The 24,697-nt window shown below is 43.2% G+C and overlaps 1 protein-coding gene across 5 annotated transcripts in view; it reads right to left on the minus strand.

The window, feature by feature from the left end:
- The window catches only part of Slc25a13 (solute carrier family 25 member 13), a 182,742-nt gene that overhangs the window by 78,030 nt on the left and 80,015 nt on the right, over positions 1-24,697 (minus strand). For all 5 annotated transcript variants that reach the window (XM_052720290.1, XM_052720289.1, XM_052720292.1 and 2 more), the window contains 2 exons: positions 12,754-12,893; positions 68-214 (listed from right to left, as the gene is read on the minus strand). In XM_052720290.1, coding sequence (XP_052576250.1) covers positions 68-214; positions 12,754-12,893 — 287 coding nt within the window. The remainder of the gene's footprint in view (positions 1-67; positions 215-12,753; positions 12,894-24,697) is intronic.

The raw sequence follows: 24,697 nt of genomic DNA on the forward strand, positions 1-24,697 counted from the left end.
TTTACTATCCCAGCTTACTTAGCTCAAATCAGGGAAAAGCTGCTTCATTAGGACAATGACAACTTACAGCCACTAGGCATTCTTCAACAAAAGGAGTCAGGACGTGGGGGCGGATGGTGACCATGATGTCCCGGAAGTCAATGGCGGTGACTTTTCCAGTCTTGGCACCGTCTCGTTGCACAAAGGCTTGCTTCGCATGCTCCAGCTGTATTTCCTACAGTCAGAAAAGGTCAAACAGTTATGCCTCTTCCTTTCTTCCTGTAAATGGCTGCTCATTTTTAAATCAGACAAAAGAAATAAGCCTACTGTTTCCTTTGAGAGAAAGAACCTTTCTCAGATCGGTGAATATAAATTGGAGAAAGCATACTCTACTTTAAACCTTACGCCCACTGGAATCAGAGCCAGACATGGTGGCACTTGTCTGTGATCTCAGCACTTGGGAAGCAGAGGCAGCAAGACCAAGAGTCGAGAGGCGGTCCCGGACAGCACATTATGGCTCCGACGTCAACCTGAGCTACATGAGAAGACCCTGTGTCTTAGTTACTGTTATAATGTCGTGAAGAGGAACCATGGCCAAGGTAACTCTTACAAAAGAAAGCATTTAAATGAGGGCTTGGTCATAGCTTTAGAGGGTTAGTCTAAAAGAGGCAGGCATAGAGCCAGAGCAGTAGCTGAGAGCTTTACATCCATCCGGGCAGCAGGCAGAGAGAGAAATTGGGCCTTAGCATGGGATTTTGGAACCTCAAAGCCCACCCCCAGCAACTCCTCCAAAAAAGCCACACTTCCTAATGGTTTTGAAAAGTTCCAGTAACTGGGGACCATGCATTCAAACACGCGAGCCTGTGGGGCCATTCTCACTCAAAGCACCATACCCTGTGTCAAAGAAAAGAAGAGAAGTTAGGAAAAGAGAAGGAAGATGAGGGAGGAGGAAGAGGAGGAGAAAATAAAAAGTTAAAAGAATAAAATCAGTTTCCTTTCTTCTAGAATCTGAGATAAAAAAAAGAAAGAAAAGAAAGGAAGGAAGGAAGAAAGGAAGGAAGGAAGGAAGAAAAGAAAAAAGAAAAAAAAGAATGAAGTTTGGTAGCTTCAAGGAGCTGGCCAGACCCAGCTAACATGATGTGAATAAAAGGGAAACACACATGGGAGCATGAGCCTCTCTCCAAAGTCAGGCAACCTTGACCATGATCTAATATGCAAATGCTCGAGGTCACAACAGTGAAGGAGCACTACTGGTATTTGGGGCTAGTGAAGTCTGCCCTATGCCAGTCCATCTTCCCAGTAGCTGCTGGTAATTCTCTACCCAAGGCTATGAGGGTCAAAACTGATGCCACATACAGCCCTATGTTCTAGAATGAGAAGTTGGACAGTGTGTGGATCAGGAGGCAAAGATGTGCCAATGCATTTGGATATATAACTCACATGATCAAATTCCAGAAAGAATCATGGCTCTCTATTGCTATTCCCAGGAAATAGGTTCAGGCACACAAACCAAACATGGCCCCACTGAAGCTCACGTCTCCCCACATGGCAGAAGCATCCCTTCTGTAGAAAACATGCTATCACCTTCCTCAGGACACACAGCCTACCATCCAGATGGGCCTCAGAAAGTTAATCTGCATGAAATTAAAAAGTATCACCAAAGGACTAGCAAGTTATTTAGACGAAATGCAGTTTCATTAGTAAGGATGCCATCTCAGCTTTTGTAACATAATGACACAGTTATGTCAACATAGATTGTCCTTATGAGTCACTGCAATTTGAAGGGACAAGTCCTCCATGTCCTTTCCTTGCAACACATGGGTGAGCATAGGAAACACGATTGATAAAATATTAATAATGTTGTATCTGGGTAATGAATACAGTCATGAGTTATGCTATCCTGTCTGGTTTTCTATAGTTTCAAACCAGCATAAACGCTGGAATTTTAAAGATTAAGTCATTAATAAGCTGGGAAATAGTCATTATCTTATTTGAAGCTTCTTCTCAGTTACGGTGTCTGCCATTTTTGGTGCAGTATGACCCTGATGAAACCCTCCTCATGGGCCCAACTCCTTTTAGAGCCCTGCATTTGATCTTTACTTAAGGTGTCAGCCTGCCCATCCTCAAAAGCAGCTGCCACAATACGTCCAAGACTTCTCACGAGCTAAAGGTTACTGTCTACCTCCAAATCTCCACTCCCACCTGCTAGATCAAAATCTCTAAGAATATACGCTGTATGTATCTTATAAAGGCCATAAAATTATACATCATTAACCCCACTATTAATGTCCCCCACCCAGGACTCAACTCTGATCCCTTTTCTGGGTTCAAAGCTTCGTTATTGGCATGTTGGTTTCCTGGTGACATCACCTGAAAAGCTGTCGTTTTCAATTCTCTAAGTTTCCTTTCGCCAAGTGTAAACCAGTTACCAAATTATGTTCTCTGGGCCTTTCACGGTTCACTCAAATGCATCTGTTCCTTTTCTCTCTTAACAGCAGTGGCTCAGTGCCTCCTCAGACCTGGCTCAAATGTCTCTGTGGTCCTCGCTGTCAGTCTCTGACCACAGTAGTCCACCTTGAATGCATCAGGTCACCTTTCAAAGTCACAAACCAACAGGTCCAATGGACTGTATTATAGACATCCATCTCCAGCACAAGGTGCTCAGGACTGTTGGGGAGCTACCTGGAGCCACATCTCTGCCATGCAGACCCTCTATTTGACTAGAAAACCCAACTTGGCCTCTGCATTAAAAATTAGTGCCCTGTCATGTGGTTCCAGACATGAACGTGTTATGAGATAATATTCCACTCTACATCAGAAATAGCGTCAACATTATTGGCTTTCCCACTATGGATGAGGTGCCACATTCTGCTTATGCTTTTCCCTAGCTATACTGTTGTGGTGCTAGGCACAGCGGGCACTAATATGATAGATGTTATCAGTGGCAGGCTGTCTGTAAGGCCAACTAAATGAACAAATAAGGATCTATTCAACAAAAATGGAGCTGTCTATCGAAGAGACCCCAAATCAGGAGGAAGGAATTAACTGCTCAACAACTGTAGTGAAAATGACCATAGTAGTTATTCCATTGAAAGCAAAGACCATAGTAGATATTCCATTGAAAGTAAAGCCCTCAGACCCACCGCAAACGTTATCAAAAGCCAAAGTTACTCTCAGCAACAGCAGGGGTACCTTCGGGTATTTGCCATTTTCCTAGTTAAAACTCAAAGGACCCAAAGGCTGTCATTCCAAAATCAGCATCACACACCACAGCCAACCCATCTCCTCACGGAGCAGAAACCCAGACTACGAAGACCAGCTTGTCTGGAATGGCAAAGAGCAAGGCAGATACCAAAGGCTGGGGAGGGCCCGTGACCACACCACAGAAGAGGGGATGTGTGTGTGGTGGGAAGATGTCTATGAAGGGAATAATATTGCCTCCTTTGCTGCCTACATAATTTCAATTGAAAAGTTGCCAGCAGACAAAAAATAAAGAAACAAACAAAAAACCAACAGCTCCTTTTACGCTGATGATGAGCAAATTGAAAGTTCATTTTGGATAACTCCTACTAACTGGAGACATTAAAATTCCATGCAGAACTTGAAACTGTACCAGTGAAGTTGCCTCAGTAGGAAGACAGGGAAGGTTTGGCTATTCCTTCCACATAAACTAGATCACTAAAGACGGGGCTTGCCTCCACCCCCACAACTGAGGCAGCGTTCTGATGTGTAACCTAGGCTTACCGTACACTTACTACACGGTCCAGAATAACCTCAAATCCTCTGAATCCTCTTGCCTTTTCTTCCTGAGTCCTAGGATCTCAGGTTTGTACCACTGGACCCAGTACATAGATAATAAGCATTTGCCTTACTGCATCCAGGGAGGGAGCTGTAGTCTACCTGTCAAGAGCAGCAAAGCTGGAATTCAAGCCTGGGTACCCCCTCCAACTCCCAAAACACAAACACCCCATGGACAAGTGCATGCTTGCTATTTCACCATGGTGCGTGGGAAGCCCTGGAGCACCCTACTGTGGGAAATTTGACTAAAAATACACTTGACACGGGACTATAAATGTTACTCTATTTATCTATGTATTTATTTAAGACAAGGTCTCGTGAAGCCCAGTTTTCTACTCACTCTACATACCACCCACAGATTCCATCTCCTCCCTCCTCCCACCCCCCAGTCCTCCCTCCTAAGGCACCCCACATCCCCCAAATCAAGGTCTCCCATGGGGAGTCAGCAGAGCCTGGTACACTGAGCCTAGGGCTCAAACTTCTTACATAGCCAAGGAAGACCTTCCACATCCCTTCCATTTCTTCCACCCGCTGAATCCTGAGATTATGGGCATGTGCCCCTATGTCTAGTTTATATGGTGCCGAAGACTGAACGTAGGGCTTCATGACTGCTAGACAAGCCCTCTACCAAATGAACCACATCCCTAGGCCTGTTTTAAGTTATCCTCCATGCTCTAGATTTTGCCTCTGCCTGGGAAAATAATAAAATTGCTAAGTTTCCACTAAGGCAAAAGGCAACGTGTGGAGAAAGCCTGGTTCTCCTCACCCACAGTCACGGGGAATGCAAGGCAAAAGAACGAGGAGGTATTTCCTCCCTCACGTCTGATCCCCTCTTAGTCCTAAGAACCCTGACAGAAGAAAAAAATCGGGAAGCCTGTAGGACCAAACACACCAGCAACTCTACAAATGTTAAATTCAAGAATGTGCTAGCTTTGAAATAAATGACCAGGCTTGTTACCCATGACATAGTGCCTTGAATCCCTTGGCGGTGTCTCTTTGGCTACTAAAGAATATCTGACACGTATGTAAGGGCCACCAAGAGGTTGGTGTCTCCCGCATGTATGCCAGAAGGGACAAATGCAGGATGGAGAACACGGACCATCACACTCACTTCCTAAGTGAAGGGAATGAGCAGCAATGGAGAAGCAATTGTCATATTAAATATTTAAAGGTTAAATGATTGGCAGGTTAACAATCCAGGGAAGGGGCCACACTGACTCCTTGTACTTCTTTTAAAAAGTAAATCAATGGAAAGAAGATACTGGGGTAGGTTACATCCCAATCCACTAGCATCTCGTGTATAAAACTACAGAGAATTCAAATAGATGCACCACATTAAGCAAGTGTCACAGTAACACTTGAACTCGGGGGGAAGGAACACCTGTCACAGCTTTCATTTTCCTTTGATGGAGGGGAGTGGAAGCCCCAGTGACAGCAGAATGTAATGCACCATGACACCATACTTGGGAGAGCTCAGATGAGCCAGCTGGTGTTTCAGGCCCCATGGCTTTCTCACAAAATGCACACACCAAGGCCTGCTGTTTAGGTCATGCATGACAGACACTTGGTAAGTGGTAGCTCTGATTTCTGTTGAGGTGAAGGGCTTAAGCACCTGTAAAGTCCTTTCTAATCCAGAACAGTGCTTCTGCTGAGTCATCCGAACCAGCCACAGGCTCAGAAAGATGACTATATGAACATGATAGAGAATCTTAGGGACAGCTGAGCACTAGCAGGCCTGAGGTTGAGACCGTGTTTGATTGAAGCCTTATACTAACTTGGGAAATAAACATTATCTTCATTTTACAGAGACACACTTGAAGCTTGGGATAGTTAAGATAACTAGCTCAGGGCTGGAGAGATGGCTCAGAGGTTAAGAGCATCGACTGTTCTTCCAGAGGTCCTAAGTTCAATTCCCAGCACCCACATGGTGGCTCACAACCATCTGTAATGAGATCTGGCACCCACTTCTGTATACATAATAAATAAATAAATCTTTTTTTTAAAAAAAAAAGATAATTAGCTCAAAGTCCCACAGCAGCTGAGCTGAGATCAACCCTGAGGACCATATGACTCCAACAATAATATTCTTCATGGCTAAATACTTATGTTATCTTGAGGAAAATCACAGTGGAACCATAAACTGATTTGGACCCTAAGAAGAAAAAAGAATTTAGGAAAAGCTTTGACGGAGCTTAGGAAGTCATCTCAGTCAAAAAGGTAACTTTAACCCACCCCCCAACACACACACACACACACACACACACACACACACACACACACACACACACACGATGATTTGGATGCTATAAAAATAAAGCAAGCTGTATCTCAAAAAGAATTCTCACTTAGGATCATGGAGGAGACAGAAGAGTCCAGCACAAATTAAAAATCCTTCAAGCAGAAAGAGATGCAGTGGTTGACCATAACGAGAAACACAGAGAGGAGAGTTTATGTTAAAAACAAAAGTTACGCCGGGCGGTGGTGGCGCACGCCTTTAATCCCAGCACTCGGGAGGCAGAGCCAGGCGGATCTCTGTGAGTTCGAGGCCAGCCTGGTCTCCAAAGCGAGTTCCAGGAAAGGCGCAAAGCTACACAGAGAAACCCTGTCTCGAGAAAAAAAAAAAAAAAAAAAAAAAAAAAAAGTTACACTCTCTACAAAAGAAAGCTGGAAGTATATGTAGAAGTGTAAATCTGGGAAAGTCAAAACATCTGAAAGTCAGGAGAAACAGAAGGTAAATTTTGTGCTGAGAGTATGGTGTGTGTGTGTGTGTGTGTGTGTGTGTGTGTGTGTGTGTGTGTGTGTGTGTATGCCTGTGAATATGCTTGTGCAGAAACCAGAGGATGATGTCAGGTGCCTGGCTCTACATTCCCTAATTATTTCTCTCTCATTGAACCTGTACCTAGGCTGACAGCCAGTGAGCTCTCTTGATCCTCCTGTCTCCACCCCCTAATACACTGGGGTTACAGGCACATGCACAGCTACACACAGTTTTTCACACACGTGCTGGGATATGAATTCAGACGTCATCTTTGTACATGCTTATCCACTGAGTCGTATCTCCAGCTCCAAGATCTACATTTTAAAATGGAGTAAGAATGGAACTGAGCAATGACTACGCAGGGTGAAGGCATTTCCATCCTTCACACTTTCCCATAATTCACACATTCTGCTGTACGATCAGATTTCAAGAGTTCACGATGAAATTCTGGCCTAGTTTCTTGGGTTGAACCTTCAATAAGAGCCCTCAGAAGAACGTCACGTGATTCTCTACACATTCGGCAACGCCGTGATGGAAAACAAGTACAGTGCGCTTCTATGTTTCCTTGCTCTTCTGATTTTCTGCTAAATTTCTCAGTGGCTAACAGCTGGGGAGATGCTAGAAGAAGTGTTCACTCTCAGCAGGGTGTTACTGTAAAAGCCAGTTCAAACTGTTCAACAGGAAGGCAGGCTGACCAACCCTGGACACAATAGCACAGTGAACCTTGATTTCCTTTGTCCCAAACGTAGAAAGTGTATGAAAAATGGAATCTAACCATCCGAGTGACATGGATGCCAAACAATTTATCTTTGAAGAGCTGGGGTAGACGATGTCAGCTTACTGCACTCCATATTTGTCTCTGAAACACTAGGGTTATTTCACTGATAAACCAGTACCAACATGCATTACATAGTCTGTCGGGACCAATTTATAATCGATATGAATAGATTCACATACCGCAGACACAAACACTGATGTGGTCTCCGGCTACTAAAGACTTATGGCCTTGATACTTCCATTAACCCTAATGGCAAGTTGGGGGGCAAAGGGGAAATACAAATGACTTGGGCTACTCAAGCCCACAGAAGGATTTGTTAGATGGCCACTAACCTGTTTGAATCATTTGGACTTCACGCAGCTCTGCAAATGGTCGTTTTCCATTAGCATCTGCAACCCCTTCTCAATACCAAAGCTTGAGAATTTGCTGTTGCCATGGGTGAAACCATGTTTGGTTTGGTGAAGGCAACAGAGAGCAATTTCTTTTTCAACAGAAGTGGACTTTTGTGTTGGCACTTTTGTGTTATAGCAGGATACCATGACAAACATTGCAGCCAACCCTAAGTAATGATTCTCTAGGAAGCCAAGGCCAAAGATGACTACTAACAGCAGAGAGTCCCTGGCTGATCTAGAAGCAACGGACTTGGAAGCACTCTTAGGCTCAGAATATGAACAACCAAAGATCCATTTCTATACAGAAAAAAAAAAAACTTTAGCTGCTCGATATGGTAGGTCAGATCTGGGTGAACCCCACAAGCTAAAATAATGAGCAATCTGACTTAATAGTAACAACCAACACCTAAAAGCATCCATGTGCATATGTTCTGGCGTCTGACAGATATGATCTAAGCACAGGGACCCCAACCAATGTGATAGTAGGTCTTGGCACAGACACAGCGCTGCCTCCTCCAGTCTGCTTCCTGTTCTATCAACTAAAATTTGTGTCTCTTGAATATCATCACCTTCATCTGACAAAACAAAAGGCCCTGAACAAAACAAGTAAGTACTCATATGCCTGGAGTCAGGTGATTGCATTCTTAAGCTCTACTTGGTAAGAGGGTATGAGATGACTTCCAGACCCATGCCCTCTCAAGTCAGCTAGCCCATTTCTTGATTAATGGAATCTCGGCCTCAAAATCTGCCTCCTCTACCCATTCAGGACAGCTGATTTTCTGAAGTGCCTTCTAAAGCAATAGGAGGCAGGTCCCTATAGATGCAGAACACTTTCCCTGCTCCATAAAATGGGGAACAGAATTCCTTCAAAAAGCCCCAATCTATATAGGTGGGAGTCCTGTGGAAGTGTCTTCTTAATTCCCAACAACTAAGAAGGCAATGCACACTGAATGTGTGAACAGCTTTCTTGTAGAACCCAGGACCACCAACTCAGGGATGGCACCCCCCACAATGAGCTGGGCTCTCCCCCATCAATCACTAATTAAGAAAATGCCTTACTGGCCTGATCTTCTGGAAGCATTTTCTCAGTTGAGGTTCCCTCCTCTCAGATGACTACAGTTGGCATGAAACTAGTGAACACACTTAGGTATTTCAGAAGCTGTCTGTACCCGGCAACGAGCCCACGGAAGAAAAACAGGAGGCCTGAAGTAGGGGGCTCAAAGCTCAACCTGCCTGGAGACAGGCATTCAAAGGAAGTAAACAAAACATCTGGAATGGGGAGAAGTGACCCAGTGTAGGCCTCAAACCCAGCACTGATGGAAAGCCTGTCTCGATTCATCAACTCCTTCTTTCTTCTGGGTCTGGAGTTGTGTCTAAAGCAAAGTCCTTGTCAATATCATTAGGTGCTCACAGCCACTTTGAATCAGTAAAAGTTTCAGGCATCCATTCTGGCTCCAAAGGCCAAATCATCCCATGCATGACACTGTGGGATGCTCCTATTAACCATCAGGGAGCAGAGTCAAGTTTAGGCAAATGCCTACAAGCTGCAGCTGAAACCAGAACACGTAACCCCTGAATCATCTAGTCCTGGACTCAGGCTCCCCACCTCTTAAGGAAGGCCAAGAAGCAACCGTGAGGAGTTTACAGTTGACTGGCCGCAACATAATTGAAACTTGCTTGAAAGCGGCAACTCAAGCATCCTTACTATATTGCTAATGTCCCATTAAAACTAAAAATTAATTAGGCTGGGTTCCACAAAGTCAATTTGAGTCATTTGTCTCAATAGCATTATTATAATCATTCCTCATCAAGGGAATATGCCTCCTCCTATGTGCCAATGTCCTGTGTAAACAGCAACAAAAAAACTACCTCACATTCCATCCCCCACCTGAGTCACTGAACTAGGTTTATGTCCCCATAGAACTGGAAATGGAGATTCATAGACATTAACATGTTTAACAAGGAAAATATAAAGCCAGGAGTAAGGTATCTTGTCCTTGGTTTTTGCTCTTTTTTTTGGGGGGGGGGGGGGGTGTTGAGAAAGGGTCTCACTCTGTATGCCAGCCTGGCCTTGAACCTGCAGCAAGCAATCTTTCTGTCTCAGCCTCCTGAGTGCTGAGATTACAGGTGTGATCCATCAGGCCTGGTTCAAGATATCTTTGAAGCTTTGTAAGGACAATGACAGCAAACTTAAAAGCCTGACCAATTCTGTGTATGTAACAGTATTATTAAAAGTCTAAACGAGGGCCAGGGAGATGACCCAGTCAATAGAGTGGATCTGAGTTCAATCTCTGGAAACCGTGTATAAAAAACTTAATAAAACGAAGTACAGTGGGGCATATTTGTGTAAGAGGCCCCAAGATCTTAACACAACTGACACCATGTTAGAGGCACCATTTTAACCTTAAAACCCAGCATGTAGGCCTCAACACCTGCCTAAACAGGATCAAAGACCTAGTCCATCAAAGACCTGGTGGATAGTTCCAGCGTCCAGGAAAGTCCCTAAATGTACTAACCTTGTCGTTTAGCGTCTGTGGCTTTGCTTCTTGCCAACTGAAGGGTGTCAACCGGGATATGGTTTTTGTACATAAAGGATAGAGAACTATGGGGATCTGAGCTGCATGATTTGGTTGTTTCCCATGCAACCACTGGCTGGCAATCAAGACTTCCTATTCGGCTTTCAAAGTGTCTAAGTATGTTGTCTGGTAGGCAGGCAGCATTTGTGACCTCAGTGCTGGGGAGGCGGAGTGAGGCGGGTCCCTGGGCTTGCTGGCTGGCCATCCTAGTCACTTCAAGTTCTCATGTCTCAAAATAAAAAGTGGATGTTGCATGTGGTGATATTTTATTTGTATGTTAATAAATAAAGCATGCCTGGAGATCAAGGGGAAAAAGGCCAGCCATTTTTAAGTAAATATAGAAGTCAGGCAGTGCTAGCACACACCCTTAATCTGATCACATGGCAGGCAGGGTCTCTGTGTGTTCAAGGACAAACTAGGGGACAGCCAAGCGTGGTGACACATGCCTTTAATCCCAGTACCAACCATAGAAACCTGGAGGTCTATACAAGCAGGCAGTGACAAGGAAGTGAGGTAGCTGGGCTAAGAGCCAATGAGAGGGCAGAACAGCAAGGCAATAAAGGCACAGGTAGACAGGAAGTAACTTTTTGGTAGCTGCAGAGCTGAAGAGGTAAGGTTGGTGGCTATCACTATTTCCCTGATCTGTAAGGCTTTCACTCCTATATTTGGCTCCTTGTTCTTTATTTAATAAGACCTCTTAGAAATCAGTCTATAGTTGCCTGGGGAACAATAATGCGCTCTCTCTCTCTCTCTCTCTCTCTCTCTCTCTCTCTCTCTCTCTCTCTCTCACACACACACACACACACACACACACATACACACGCACGCACGCACTCACGCACATGCACGCACACACACAATGAAAAGTCCAAAAAAGAAGCACCTTTGGAAACTAAATGGCTACATACGCCAGTCAGTGTCTAAGCATGGATGCCACAATGTGCTTTATAAAGGAGTAACCCCGCTGGGGATTTGGCTGTTTCCATCCTTACCACTCCATCCCCTTTCTGCCTTCATCCTCTGTGTCTGGAAAGATTGACAGCAAGAAAAAGACCCAGATAAGCTGAGATACTAACAACACTTAACAGAGGAAGGAAGAGCAAAGAACTGAAGGGTGATTTCCCAGGCAGCCTTCCTCCAGGCTCAAGAGTGAAAGATCCCAAAAGACTAACATTCAACAAAGGTTTTTAAGTAACATATTTTGTGAAAGAAATGTGACCACTGAAGAAACAAAATGAGTTAGTAAAAATCCAAAAGAAGTGAATTTCTTATGGAGATTTGTATACCAATAGATATTGACCCCCAGTGACTAAACGTTAATATGGAAATTTAAAAAAATTTTAAATGTCACTTGAAGAGGAAAACGAAGCCATAATCATAATTTTGTTTTTTTTTAATTCATTCTTAGTCTAGAAAAGATAGGATTTATTATAGCATTATCACAGAATAAGAACAGTATAATCATATTTAAAATTACTGTTGGTTGGGCTGATCTCATCAATGCTCCAATAATCCAATCATAATAAGGGGAAGAAGGAACATGGAAGGGACTGAACTAGCTTAGGAGAGGAGCTGGGAAGTCAATACCCTCACAGCAGGGGTAGCCTAACAGGGCCACACAAGGTAACAATCTCTAAAGGCTGGTCCAAGAAACAGTTTTCAAAGCTGCCTGGATGATTTCAATATGCAGCAATTTGAGATAAAAGACCTCAGAGGGAACTTTTACAGTTACAGGTAGCTGGCTACATCTGCTAGTCTTCTCAGGGAAAAACACAATATTGGTGCATAGTAGGACAACCAGGCACAAATCCCAGTTGCAATCCTGATTGCTTTCTTAGAACTCTGCAAGAACAAACAACAAATGCTCTTAACCACTGAGCCGTCTCTCCAGCCCTATGATTTTGCCTTCTTTGACCTAGCAACCTTGAGGGGGTCATTTTCACATTCTCAAACAGAAAGAGGTCCATATAATTCTACAATTTCAACATACTGAAAAAGAAATCCTTCTAAATTTCCAGCCTTACAAGCCTGCGGTGAATCAGGCTTTGAGGCAAAAGCAAGAACTTATACTTAATTATTTTTAATTATTCTTTCCCTTTTTTTTCCCCACTTTTTAAGAATAAGACTCCAGGAGCAGGACAGATCAATCCATGGTTAAGAGCACTGGCTGCTGTTTCATGGGACCCAGGTTCAATTCCCAGCACCAACATGGCAGCTAACTCACAGCCATCTGTAACTCACCCTAGGGCATCCAATGCCCTTTTCTGGCTTCCTCAAACACTGCATGTGGTTGCACAGACAATAGACAAAATACCCATACACATGAAACTAAAACCATTAAAAAAAGAAATACTGGCAGAACAAAAATACAAATAAGACCTTTGATATAAAAGTATATCAGAAACCATAAAGAAAATAATTCAAGGTAAAAACATCAGGTAATTTAAGAAGAAAAGAAAGAATTAGACCCACCAGCAAAAATTGAGTGAACTCCGCATACGTAAGGTGTCTTTTCCTTTCTTTTCCAAAATGTAGTTGCACAAATTCCGAATCCCAGTTAAATGGAATATGCTGGTGAATTGTAGTCTGTCCAAAAACTTGCTTAACATCCTCTGAAAAAGAATAAATGGTGATTAAAAGAAAGGAAGTTGGCTTCTTTCTTAGATGTATTCAAATGGGCACTCTTACTTCTTATTAAAAAGTGACTCAAGCCGGGGGTGGGGATGGGGGTGAGGGGGGTGCACGCCTTTAATCCCAGCACTGGGGAGGCAGAGCCAGGTGGATCTCTGTGAGTTCTTCAGAGTGAGATCCAGGACTGGCACCAAAACTACACAGAGAAACCTGGTCTGGAAAAACCAAAAAACAACAACAACAAAGTGACTCAAATATGAATCCATACTTGTCATAAAAACTTGGCAGAAACAGAAATCAGAATATCCATGGAAAACGTCGAAATATTAAAGCTAATAATCTTACCAAATGAAAAAAAGTCACATAAAAAGCTAAATTTTGATCTGATTTGTTTTGTCTCAACATACAGTGACTGTTTCTAAGATGGGATTTCATCTTCAGTGGCTGTGGTGGTTTGAAAGGGAAATGTCCCTCCTAGGCTGACACACTTAAACACCTGGTTCCCCACTGGCGACTCCATGTTGAGGGGATTTATGGAATTAGGAGGTCGAGCCTTGCTGAGAAGTGTGTCACTTGGGGCAGGCTGTAAAGGTCTATCTTTTTCTCACTTCCTCTCCCGCTCTCTGCTTCCTGTGCGTGGATATAAATATGGCCGGCCAGCTTCCTGCTTCTGCCATCTGCCATCATTCCTTCAGAAGCCAAAATAAGCTTGCTTCTGGAAGCTGCTTTTAGGCATGGTGTTTTATCACGGCAACTGAAAAGTATCTAATACAGAAGCAGAAAACCCAGACACAACAATCATAACATAAGTAAGACAAAGAGAAGGCATTATCGAGTTTCTGAAAGATTTAGACCCTGGTGAAGAACTGAAGCTCATGTCCAGCACCCGAGATCCATCTGAGCTGGAGTCAGTACAGATTTCTCAAGTCCATCTTGCAGTAAAAGACTAGAAGAAAAGCCAGCAAGCAGTCTGAGTTGTTAACTTTAATCCCTGCCTCCACAAGGCAGGGTTTCTCTGTGTAGCCCTGGCTGTCCTGGAACTCACTCTATAGACCAGGCTGCTCTTGAACTCAGAGATCTACCTGCCTCTGATTTCCAAGTCTTAGGGTTAAAGGCGTGCACCACCATCCAGCCTAACTTTAATTTTTTGGGGTGGGGGTGGGGGAAGCGCTGGAGAGAAGTTCTCAAATTGTTCAGATAATTTCATTCCAAGTTGTGTTACTCAATGTCCTGGCTTCTACTCATCTCTGTTCACTCTCTGAAGAGGGGCTGGAGTGTGGCTGGCTTGTAGAGCACCTGTGAGCATTGGGGGAGGGAGGCAGAAGGGTGCATGTGTGTATGCACACAGAGAGAGGTATAGGAAGACTCACAAAAGAGTATGAAAATTATTTTTCTAAATAAAGTATTATTTTAACCACTAGTCTCCATCCGTAATGAAAATGTGCCTTTAGAGGGTAACGAGCAAACAAGTGCGTATACTGGTGAAGTTTATCCTTGCTTTCACTTGTCTTAATATACCTGTCAAAGGTGCTCTTTTGAATAAGCAAACTACGCCTGGTTCCTTCTCTTCCCCCTTTTCCCTTCAAAGGAAGCAAAAAAAAAAGACCAACTTCTTGAGTCTTCTTAAGAGTGCCAAAATCCTTTGCCCTTGTTTCCACTGCTTCCCCCAAATTTCCTACTTCCGCCTCATTATGCCCACAAAATTTTCATTCCGTGTTTTTAATGGTTCCAGAAAATTTTACTTGTCATGAAAATAGCAAGGCCACCATCAGCACATGGTTGCCTGTGTTTGCCGAGAGAGTAATAAAATCAAAATTATGCTGGGCATGAATTTTATGAATGGTGGCAAAAAAAAAAAAAACCTCAGACTGACCATGGTGAGGACAATAAAATAAAATTTTCAAAGTATAACCTTCAAGTTTTCTTAGAGAGAGAGAGAGAGAGAGAGAGAGAGAGAGAGAGAGAGAGAGAGAGAGAGAGAGAGAGAGAGAGAGGCAGGCCATAAGGGAAATAACATAAACCAAGAAAAAATTGGTAAAGAAAGAGAGGTATCCAGAACATCTTTCCCAGGGGCCAATAAAATGAATTAGCTGAGAGGCTCCCTCTTGCACTGAGAAGAAGTTTCTGAGTTGAAATTGGAATGTCTAGGGCTCTAATGCCACTATCAGCAACAGTCACCTTTTCTTGGGCGCTCACCAAGTGGCAGGATTACTCTAATAGTTCCAAGTCCTTTCACCTGAAGCCACATTGTCTTCAGCAGCAAAGTTTCCTAGGATAGCCTGTAGCTCCTGTCCATTCTGTGTTCACATCTCAGCAGGGAGCAGGCCCAAGAGAGTCAACAAAGGCACCACAGTTGCTATCCGATAGATTAGCAAGTGAGCAGCCACACGCACATGATAAGGACGCCACCAAAACCACACAAGAATTTGTTTTCACACCTTCAATACAGTTTTACAGTGCAATAAGTTCTTAACAACAAGCAAGCAAAACCAACTGTTTAGGGCACTAAGGGAAGCTGAGGATTCCTTTCTACCATGGAGTCCATGAAAAGTGTTTTAATTCACTAAATCCAGGATAGCTGTCAACAGCATCCTTTCTCAGTCCTTCCTTCATGTCTCATGGAAAGTAAGAGGAGGTACTGAACAGACAGAACATATAAAGCTAAGGCACCCAGGCATTTTAGTGTCCACGTGGCCTGTGGAAGAAGGCAATCTGTAGAAAGAGTAGAAACACATGCTACAGGTTTTGGTACCTTTTGAAGGTCTAAAACCTCCTATGTATACTTATACCTACACACACATATCTACACATACACATAGGAGCTTCAATAAATTAATGAATAAGTTTCAAGTAGACGTCATCCTAACCGATAACTTTATTTTTTCCCATAGTTAACTATCATCTACTACTACTTCCTTGAGGTCAGACAAGAGCACAGAACTGTGAACCTTTAACTCTAGAGGTAGGGTGCTTTCAATTCTAGAGAGCCTAACTTTCTAAGTACTGAGGTCACGTGCTGAACTTTAGAAACTATGCTACCACGAAGATATTGCTCAACCCTAAAATCTGCCAATCCTAGTTATTTTTTAAAAAGGATATTTATGTGTTCCATGTGTGTACATTTGTCCAGAATTACTGTACATCTTTTAGTTCCAAATAGATTATGAATCCTTTGATGGCACAAGCCTCATTGTCCACATCTGATTTCCCTTCCTGGCTGGCACAGTGTGGGCAGAAGACAAGGTCTCCCTACGTAGATTTCTTTTTCTTTATTAAGAAATTTTCTACTCACTCCTCATGCTATCCACAGACCCCCCTCCTCCCTCCTCCCAACCCCCAGCCCTCTTTCCCAAGCCACTCCACATACCCCAAATCGAGGTCTCCCATGGGGAGTCAGCAGAGCCCAGCACACTGAGCCTAGGCAGGTCCAAGCCCCTTCCCACTGCACCAAGGCTGCGCAAGGTGTCACACCACAGGCACCGGGTTCCAGAAGCCTGCCCATGCACCAGGTACAGATCCCGATCCTCCTGCCTGGGTGCCCCCCAAACAGATCGAGCCAAACAACTGTCTTCCGTGTCCAGAGGACCTAGTCCAGTCCCATGGGGGCTCCACAGCCACCAGTCCACAGTTCATGGGCTTCCACTAGTGTGGTCCGTCATCTCTGCACATCCTCCCATCATGATCTCGACATCCCTCACCTGCAGTATCGCTCCTCTCTCTCATCAATTGGATTCCCGGAGCTCAGCCTGGTGCCTGCCTGTGGATCTCTGTATCTGCCTCCATCAGTCACTGGACAAAGGCTCTATGATGACAGCTAGGTTATTTGCTACGCTGGTCACCAGAGTAGACTGGTCCAGGCACCCTCTGGACCACTGCCAGCAGACCAAGGTGGGGTCAACCTTGTGGATTCCTGAGAGCTTCCCCAGCACCCTGCCTCTTCCTATTCCCATGATGTCCTCATCTATCATGGTATCTTCCTCCCTGCCCTCCCACTCTGTCCCTGTCCTATGTAGATTTTTAACTGAAGTCAGTCGGCAAAGTTTACACTAGTTGACGGGTCAAAGACAGTAGTTTTCTGAAACATTATGGTTTCCCTTACAGAAAAGCAATTTCTGTAATCAGTTTGCAACAGTTCATTGGTAGTCATGCTCTGCTCATCCTGAAGCCCTCTTCCTAATGACCTTCAGGTCTACAGAGGAGAAATAACCTCTACGTTCACACCCTCAAGGTTTTTGTGACACAAGGGTAAAAGACCTTTTTGCAAAATGAGCTTAGTAAGCTATGGAAGGGATTCAGTCATCATTAATCATTAACTCTCCCCTGAAATAGCCAACAAATCTGAAAGAAGGAGCTAGGGTAGGTTCCAGACCACCCAGTGCAACATGGTCATGTGCAATGTCAGTCATGCGTAGGCCCTGGAGGACAGAGGGCCACTGCATTGACGGACATTCCTTCCACGGTCCATGTGACTGCTAACTCCTTGGAACTGGATGGCAAAAACACTAGGCAGCCTTCAGAATGTGGCCCAATTACCTGTTTCTCAGCTGTTGTCACACACCAGCTACTGTAAAACGGATGCTGTGGAGAGCTAACTGCAACTTGGAACCAGCAGAGCGTATAAGCACTGCACCCACTTCTGTGGGAGAAATGTGTATCACAGGAGGTAAGGGGCTAAACCCAAGTCTAACCCCACTAAATTCATCAGGATCAGGTCCAAGGGTATTAGCACTGGGGGGGGGGGGGTGGTGAGGGGGGTGGTAGAGAGTTTCCACAACAAGGAAGCAGATTTTGAAGAAGGCAGGCACAGAAATGGGAAGCAAAAGCTTTTTAAATTCTGATGTCAGTCCTGAAGACTGTGCCATAAGTTTACTCATGGGTGCTTTTGCGTGAGTTCTGAAGCAGAAAGCGAAGTTCATTTCTTTTGAGGCAAATCAAAGGTTTGGACACAGTATTTGAGCCCAAAGCCACCCTGAGACATGGCAAATCCTGCGTAGACAGTCAAGGCATTTCCATGCAGCAAATTCTACTAGTTTTAAATTCCTAAGGCTTGATGTTCCATTTACAGGAAGAAGGAAGGAATGTTCTGGGAAGAACACAGCCCTCCTCAGTATAGAGAGGGTGGGCGAGGCAAGAACTAGAGTCGTGATGTGCCGCTTGGCACAGATTCTGTAAAATGTCACTGTCACTCTTCTGACCAACCCACCAGGATTAGCACTCCCAACGTGAACTTGCCAAGCCAGTAGATGGACCACAGCCAGTGAGGTGCAAAGCACACAGGATCCTTTCTGTTCACTTTCCCATCTAATGAACTCTTAGGAAACCTTCAAAAATTAATTTCTGTCATCCAAAAAAAAAAAAAAAAAACACGCATATTTCCTCCAAAACTATTTTGGGGGTCATAAGTCTGAACATTTTGTTCTGCCTCAACAAATGGCTTGGGGACATTCATTTGCTAAAATTGTCACCTTCAATTGTTTACAAACAGAAGTAGTATCTGAAAGTAAAAGAATCACAATAGGTTAGTGGCATTCCTCCCTCACTTTAGAAAACATGAAAATGCTGCCCCAGACAGTATTCTCCTCAGGGACACAGATACCTTTGTCATTTAACCATTGATTGTTTAAGAAGTCTCCAGGTCTTATGAGGCAATGAGAAGAGTGTACCTCATCTGACAGCTAGAAAATGGAAAAACGAAACAAAACAACATGTATGGCTGATTAAGCTCCACACTCTGGTTTCCATAGGTGGATAGGCTCTACCACAAAGGACTCCAGGAATTCAACTTAGGACTATCCTATGACTAACCCCTCACCATTTCCAGACCTTTCCAGAATTTTCTGGAGCTAAGGTGGTTTTTGTTTGTTTTTTAGATTTATTTTTATTTCATGTGTAAGGGTATATGGGATTTTCCCTGCATGTCTGTATAACATGTACATACAGTGGCCCCAGGGGCCAGAAGAGGGCATTGGATCCAGTGGGACTGGAGGTACAGATAACTGTAAGCCGCCATGTGGATTTTGGGAATTGAACTCAGGACCTTTTGTTTGTTTGTTGTTTTTTGAGACAGGGTTTCTCTGTGTAGCTTTGCGCCTTTCCTGGAACTCGCTCTGTAGACCAGGCTGGCCTCGAACTCACAGAGATCTGCCTGGCTCTGCCTCCCGAGTACTGGGATTAAAGGTGTGTGCCACCACCGCCTGGCTAAAATCAGGACCTTTTTAAGAGCAGTAGCCAGTGCCCTTAATCACTGAGTCATGTAGAAGTAACCGCCGCATTCAATAAGAAACACAGAGCCAATGCAAAGATGAAAACCCAAGAGGTCAGAGCTAAGAGCCTTACCCTTCACTGCTGCAGCTATCCTCTTCAGCCAAGAGAACTACTTCCTGTGTGTTTGTCTTTATATAGACTTTCTGTTCTGCCTTCCAATTGGTTGTAAACCCAACCACATGACCGCCTTGCCACTGCCTGTCTGTACAGACCTCCAGGTCTTCAATGGTTGGTATTGAGATTAAAGGCGTGTGTCTCCATGCTGGCTGTATCCCTGAACACACAGAGATCTGCCTAGCTCTGCCTCCCAAGAGCTGGGATTAAAGGTGTGAGTGCCACCATTTTCTAGCCTTTGTATCTAGTGGCTGTTCTGTCTCTGACCCCGGATAAGTTTATTAGGATGCACAATATTTTGGGGAACACAATACCACCACAGAGTCATCTCTCCAGCCACTAACCTTAAGTCTTAGGGAAGAAGAGAAAGCCCAAAATTTTTCTGCCATTTTGTTGCTTACTTGGTTTATAAATCAACAGCTGAGAGCTTTTTGGCATATTAAAAGGAACGAGAAGGAGGTGGAGGCTTCTCCTGGCATGAAACATGACTCTCAAATCATATCCATGGAGTAAGGTCTGTCAGGCAAAGGCGGCAAGCTGGCCTGGCTGTATAATGGGAGCATAGCACAGGGTACAGGGTACAGGGTATTGATGCTGTGACCCTTTAATACAGCTCCTAATGACGTAATCCCCAAGGTGAGGAACTGTTGCTACTTCATAACTGTGATTTTGCTACCATTATGAATTGCAATGTAAGTATCTGTGTGAGAACTTACACAGTCTTAGGTGACCCCAGCGAAAACGTCATTTGAGACCCTAAAAGGGTGGCAACCCACAGATTGAGAACCACTGGTTTAGATTAGTCAGAGGCATGCTTTTCTAAGCTCAGCTACTCTTCCTAAAAGTGAAAGCAAGTAGAATGCTTACCTCTCACAACACGATCACTGTTATTTCAGTCTGCGGCAAACTGTGGGGAAGGCCTCTTGCTCCCATCAGATCATCAAGCAACGGTGAAGTTATTTAAGTGAAGACTACCAAACAAGCTTAAGGTTCCTCTGAGTTTATTTATGGGAGTTTTCCCCAGTCTTGATTTTCCAGCTTAAAGTCAGCTACACTTTTCACATTGTAAAGACATAATTACAATGGGCTGAGTGATGCTGGCCTCTAAGCCCAACATTCAGGAGACTGAGGTCAGAGGACTGTAAATTTGAAGCCAGCTCAGGCTACATCGTGAGATCTGGTGTTAAAAGTGGTGGGAACAATTGCAAAGTAGCAATTATTTTTTCCCTCAAGATAAATGGTCATACTCCCATAAGTTATGTATAGATTCCCTCCCCAATCCTAGCAGGCTTCTTGCAGAAACACAGTAGCCTATGATAGAAGATTTAAGACTTCTAAAAGATGGTTCACAATAAATTGTTCTTACACAAGTGTGCACATGCACGCGCGCGCGCGCACACACACACACACCCACACACACACACACACACACCCACACACACACACACATATATATAGTCCCAAGGATTCTACTAAAAAGCCATTCACACTAGTAAGCCAGTCTGGTCAGATCAGAGATTAGCATAAAAAAGTCAGTTGTATTTTTACATATATGAAATAACAGCTTAAAAACTAAATAAGGAAACAATCCCATATGCAATGTCCTCAAAAACTTACCAAATTTAATACAAGATCCAAAAAAAAAATCTATTCTCTAAATATTACAAAATTTTAAAATAGGCAAGGGCTGTGCCTTACACCTAGAACCCAGCACTCAGGAAACTGAAGTAGATGTGAGGCCAGCCTGGGCTACACAGTGAGTTCCGGCTGGTCTGAGCTACAGTGTGAGACCCTGCCTCAAAATTAAGTAATTTGTGATGGGAGAGTGGAGGTACATTCCCAAAGTTGGTGCTAAATTGTCATACTCCCCAAAGTGACATACAGATTCCTCACAAAATCCTAGCTGGCTTGTTGAGGAAACAGGCAAGTGGATTCTCAAATGCATGTAAGAACTCAAGGAATCCAGAAGAGTCCAGGAAATTTTGTAACAGAAGATCAAAGTTGGGTTTCAGTCAGTACACAGTTACTGCAAACCAAGACTGTGGTTACAACACAGGACAGGCTAACAAACAAAGCAAGGCAAAAACCAAGATCTAGCCTCAAGCATATGTCCTTGCTACCAGTAGATTCCAACAAAGATGACTGACAATCTGCCAAGAAAAACGGGCCCTTAACAAGGGACAGGTACAAGTGACCTCTGCCTGCAAAAGAATCAAGTCCAGTCCTGACCGCCTACAACTTAAGATAGATCCAAAATCTAAATGTAAGAGCTAAAGCTATGAAGGTGTTAGGAGGTAGATTAGGAAATAGTTGACTAAATATTGAAAAAAAAAGAAAAGAAAAGAAAAGAAAAAACTGGACAAATTGAACATCATCAAACTTTTGTATTCTAAAGCATACAACCAAAAAGCAAAAAGATAACTTCCAGATGAGGGGTGGTGGTTTAGAAATCATGTCTGACAAGAAAGTCTGGAATGTACAAAGGACTCTCACGACTCAGAAATAAAGTCAATTCAACTTTATCTTTTGATGATTCTATGTGTGTACATATGCTTGTACGAGGAGATCAGAGGGGTGTCACATCCCCTGGAGTTGAAGCTACAGGCAATTGGGAACTGCCTGCTGGTGCTGGGACTCGAACTTGGGTCATGTTCAAGAACAATAATGTGCTCTTAACCACTGAGGCGTCTCTCCAGCCCTGACAATTCTAGTTAAAATGAACAAAAGATAAAAGGACAGTTTTAAAATGGGAAGAAGAACTGAGGAGACATTTTTTCAAAACGACATAAATATGGCCCACAAGTACACAAAAAGGTGTTCAACATCATTAGCATCAGGAGGATGAAGACCAATGGCTAACACTTAACAAGGGCAGCCATAACCAAGAGGAAAATAACAAGTGCTGCTGAGAATGTGAAGAAACTGGAACCCTCAAACACTGCTGGAAATATAAAATGCCACTGTGGACAACAGGTTACAGCCAGAGTCATAGTATGACCTAACGATGCTATGTCCAAGAAGAAATGGAATCGCATGGCCACACACAGTATGTACATGACTGTTCATAGCAATATTATTCATTGGCAAAAAATAGTAACATCCTGTGTAACTGACAGGCTAAACATGTGCTAAATCCATATAATGGACCACTATCCAACAATTAAACAAGGAATAATTATATGTTAACATGTGGACAAGTGTGCTAACATGTAGGTGAACTTTGTAAACATTATGCTATAAAGTCTGTACTAACAGATCACATAGTCCATGAGTTAATTTAGATAAACTCCCAGCAAGATGGCTCAGCAGGTAAAGGTGCCTGTCACCAAGCCTGATGACCTGGGTTCAACCACCAGTTCCCACAGAGCAGGAGAGAAGTGACTCCTGAAAGTTGTGCTTTGGCATACACACAGATACACATACACACACACACACACAGTGACATTCGCACACACACAGTAAATAAACATTAAAAACAATGCTAAGAACAGACAAATTGATACAGACAGACAGAAAGTGGACTCAGGGTTGCCTTGGACTAGAGGAAACCAAAGAATCAAAGAGGTATTGAGAGGAAATAGTTGACTGCTAACAAATACAGTTTCCTTTGGTAGGGTGAGAAAACGTTCTAAATTTCAAAGTGTTGGTGGTTGTGCAAATCTGTGACTGTACTTAAAACCAAAGAATTATGCAGCTAGGAAGAGTAAATGGGGGCATCTTCAATCTCAATAGAGCACTTTTAAAAACTAAGTGACGCTACAGATTCACCTCTGACTAATTCCTACCACCGGGACAACTGCTTGACTTAATCCTCAGTCTTTAAAGTGGAATGAAATACCTGTCTTGGAGAGTTAGTTGAGTTGAGTATGCCTACTACAATGTTCTGCACGTAGGAAGTGAGGTGACCACTAAGATGGTCAACTCCAAAACCAAGAGTCTTAATTATACCAACATTTATTTGGGCACCAAATATTTACAGATAATTTTTTTAAGTCAAGCAGAGTGTACTTTGGAAATATCATAGCTCATACATCTCTCAAAAGACACCAGTTTGCCTGCAATACTTAAAATCCATCCTTCCTTGAACTCACATGCTGAAATTTTGAATGAAAAGTGATCAAAATCTACGTAATTTTCTATTATGTTTCTTAAAGTATGAAATTAAGAAAGATTAAGAACCTCCACTCTTTACTTTGAAGATCTTTCAAATACTAGAAATATTTAATTGGCAAATTACTTGCACATGCCATTAAGTGGTTAGACTGAATTTGTTTTTACAAATTCTATGGGCTCTTATTCCTTAACCTCCACCACACTATAATCTGAAATCATCAAGGTCTTCACTTATGCAAATTTTAACTTTCTACATCTTTGTTTCCATACAGAATAACTGAATTAAGGCTCTTTAATTTCTAGAAGATTCACTTTTCGAAGCCTCAAATCAGTGAAAACGAGTTTTCCATGAAGATAAAAAAGATTCATCAAGCCATATTATTCCAAACACTAAACCATAATATCTTTCCTATTGATCCTAAAATGTCTATTAATACAATAAATACAAAAAGATGTTTCTGTTAAACACCAAAGTGAGCCCTTTTCAGAGTCAAGAGAACTGCGGATGCCCTCACCTTCTCTCTGAAGGGTTCCCTGCTTTCTCTAAATCTTAGTCCTCAAAGAAAATTTGGGGTGTTTCTATGAGAGGTAACATTTCACCTGCTGATACGGCTAACGGCAGCTTATGTGGACACGGCTCCAAGCACCACACAAAAGATGAATTTGAATTGACAGCGTAAGCAACACACTGGACTGAGCGGACACGGACTCTCTTTGTCATGTGCCCCATTGTCAAGGTCGACATTTCAAACCCTTCTACCAAGTGACTTTTTACATTAATCACAGTCAAGGGTCTGAAGAGGAAAAGAGTATGCTGGTTACAGCAGAGGCTCACTCAAGGAACGTCTAGGAAGAAAATGGATGTCATTAAAACAGGAAGCATGGAGTACTCCACATGAAAAATGAGTTTTCTTTAAGATCTTAGAAAGTTTTCTATTGTTATTTTGAACACACACATACAGTGGTGATGCAGATCTTAAAAAAAAGAATACACATGTAATCAAGCTGAGCTCTAGTGAAACCATGTATGATGTGAGCATATTTAACAGTCATGTATGATTTAAAACTCTTCCAGTTTTACACCTTGAGAGGAACAGAGCTACCCTAACTGAAAGTCATGTGACATTCTGGAAAGAACACTCCTGTAGTGCAGAAGACAGGCTGTGGTTTCTATGAAGTCAGTCGCCTTTCCCCCAGTGAGCCCTCTCACGCATGGAGGAATGAATGAATGACACCAGCTATTGTTCACCTGAAGTATGAACTGTGTTCCCTAGGAGAGCACATTTAAAACACA

The sequence above is a fragment of the Peromyscus californicus genome, unplaced genomic scaffold, assembly GCF_007827085.1.
Source record: "Peromyscus californicus insignis strain IS unplaced genomic scaffold, ASM782708v3 Scaffold_6__1_contigs__length_162567912, whole genome shotgun sequence".
NCBI classification, from domain to species: domain Eukaryota; kingdom Metazoa; phylum Chordata; class Mammalia; order Rodentia; family Cricetidae; genus Peromyscus; species Peromyscus californicus.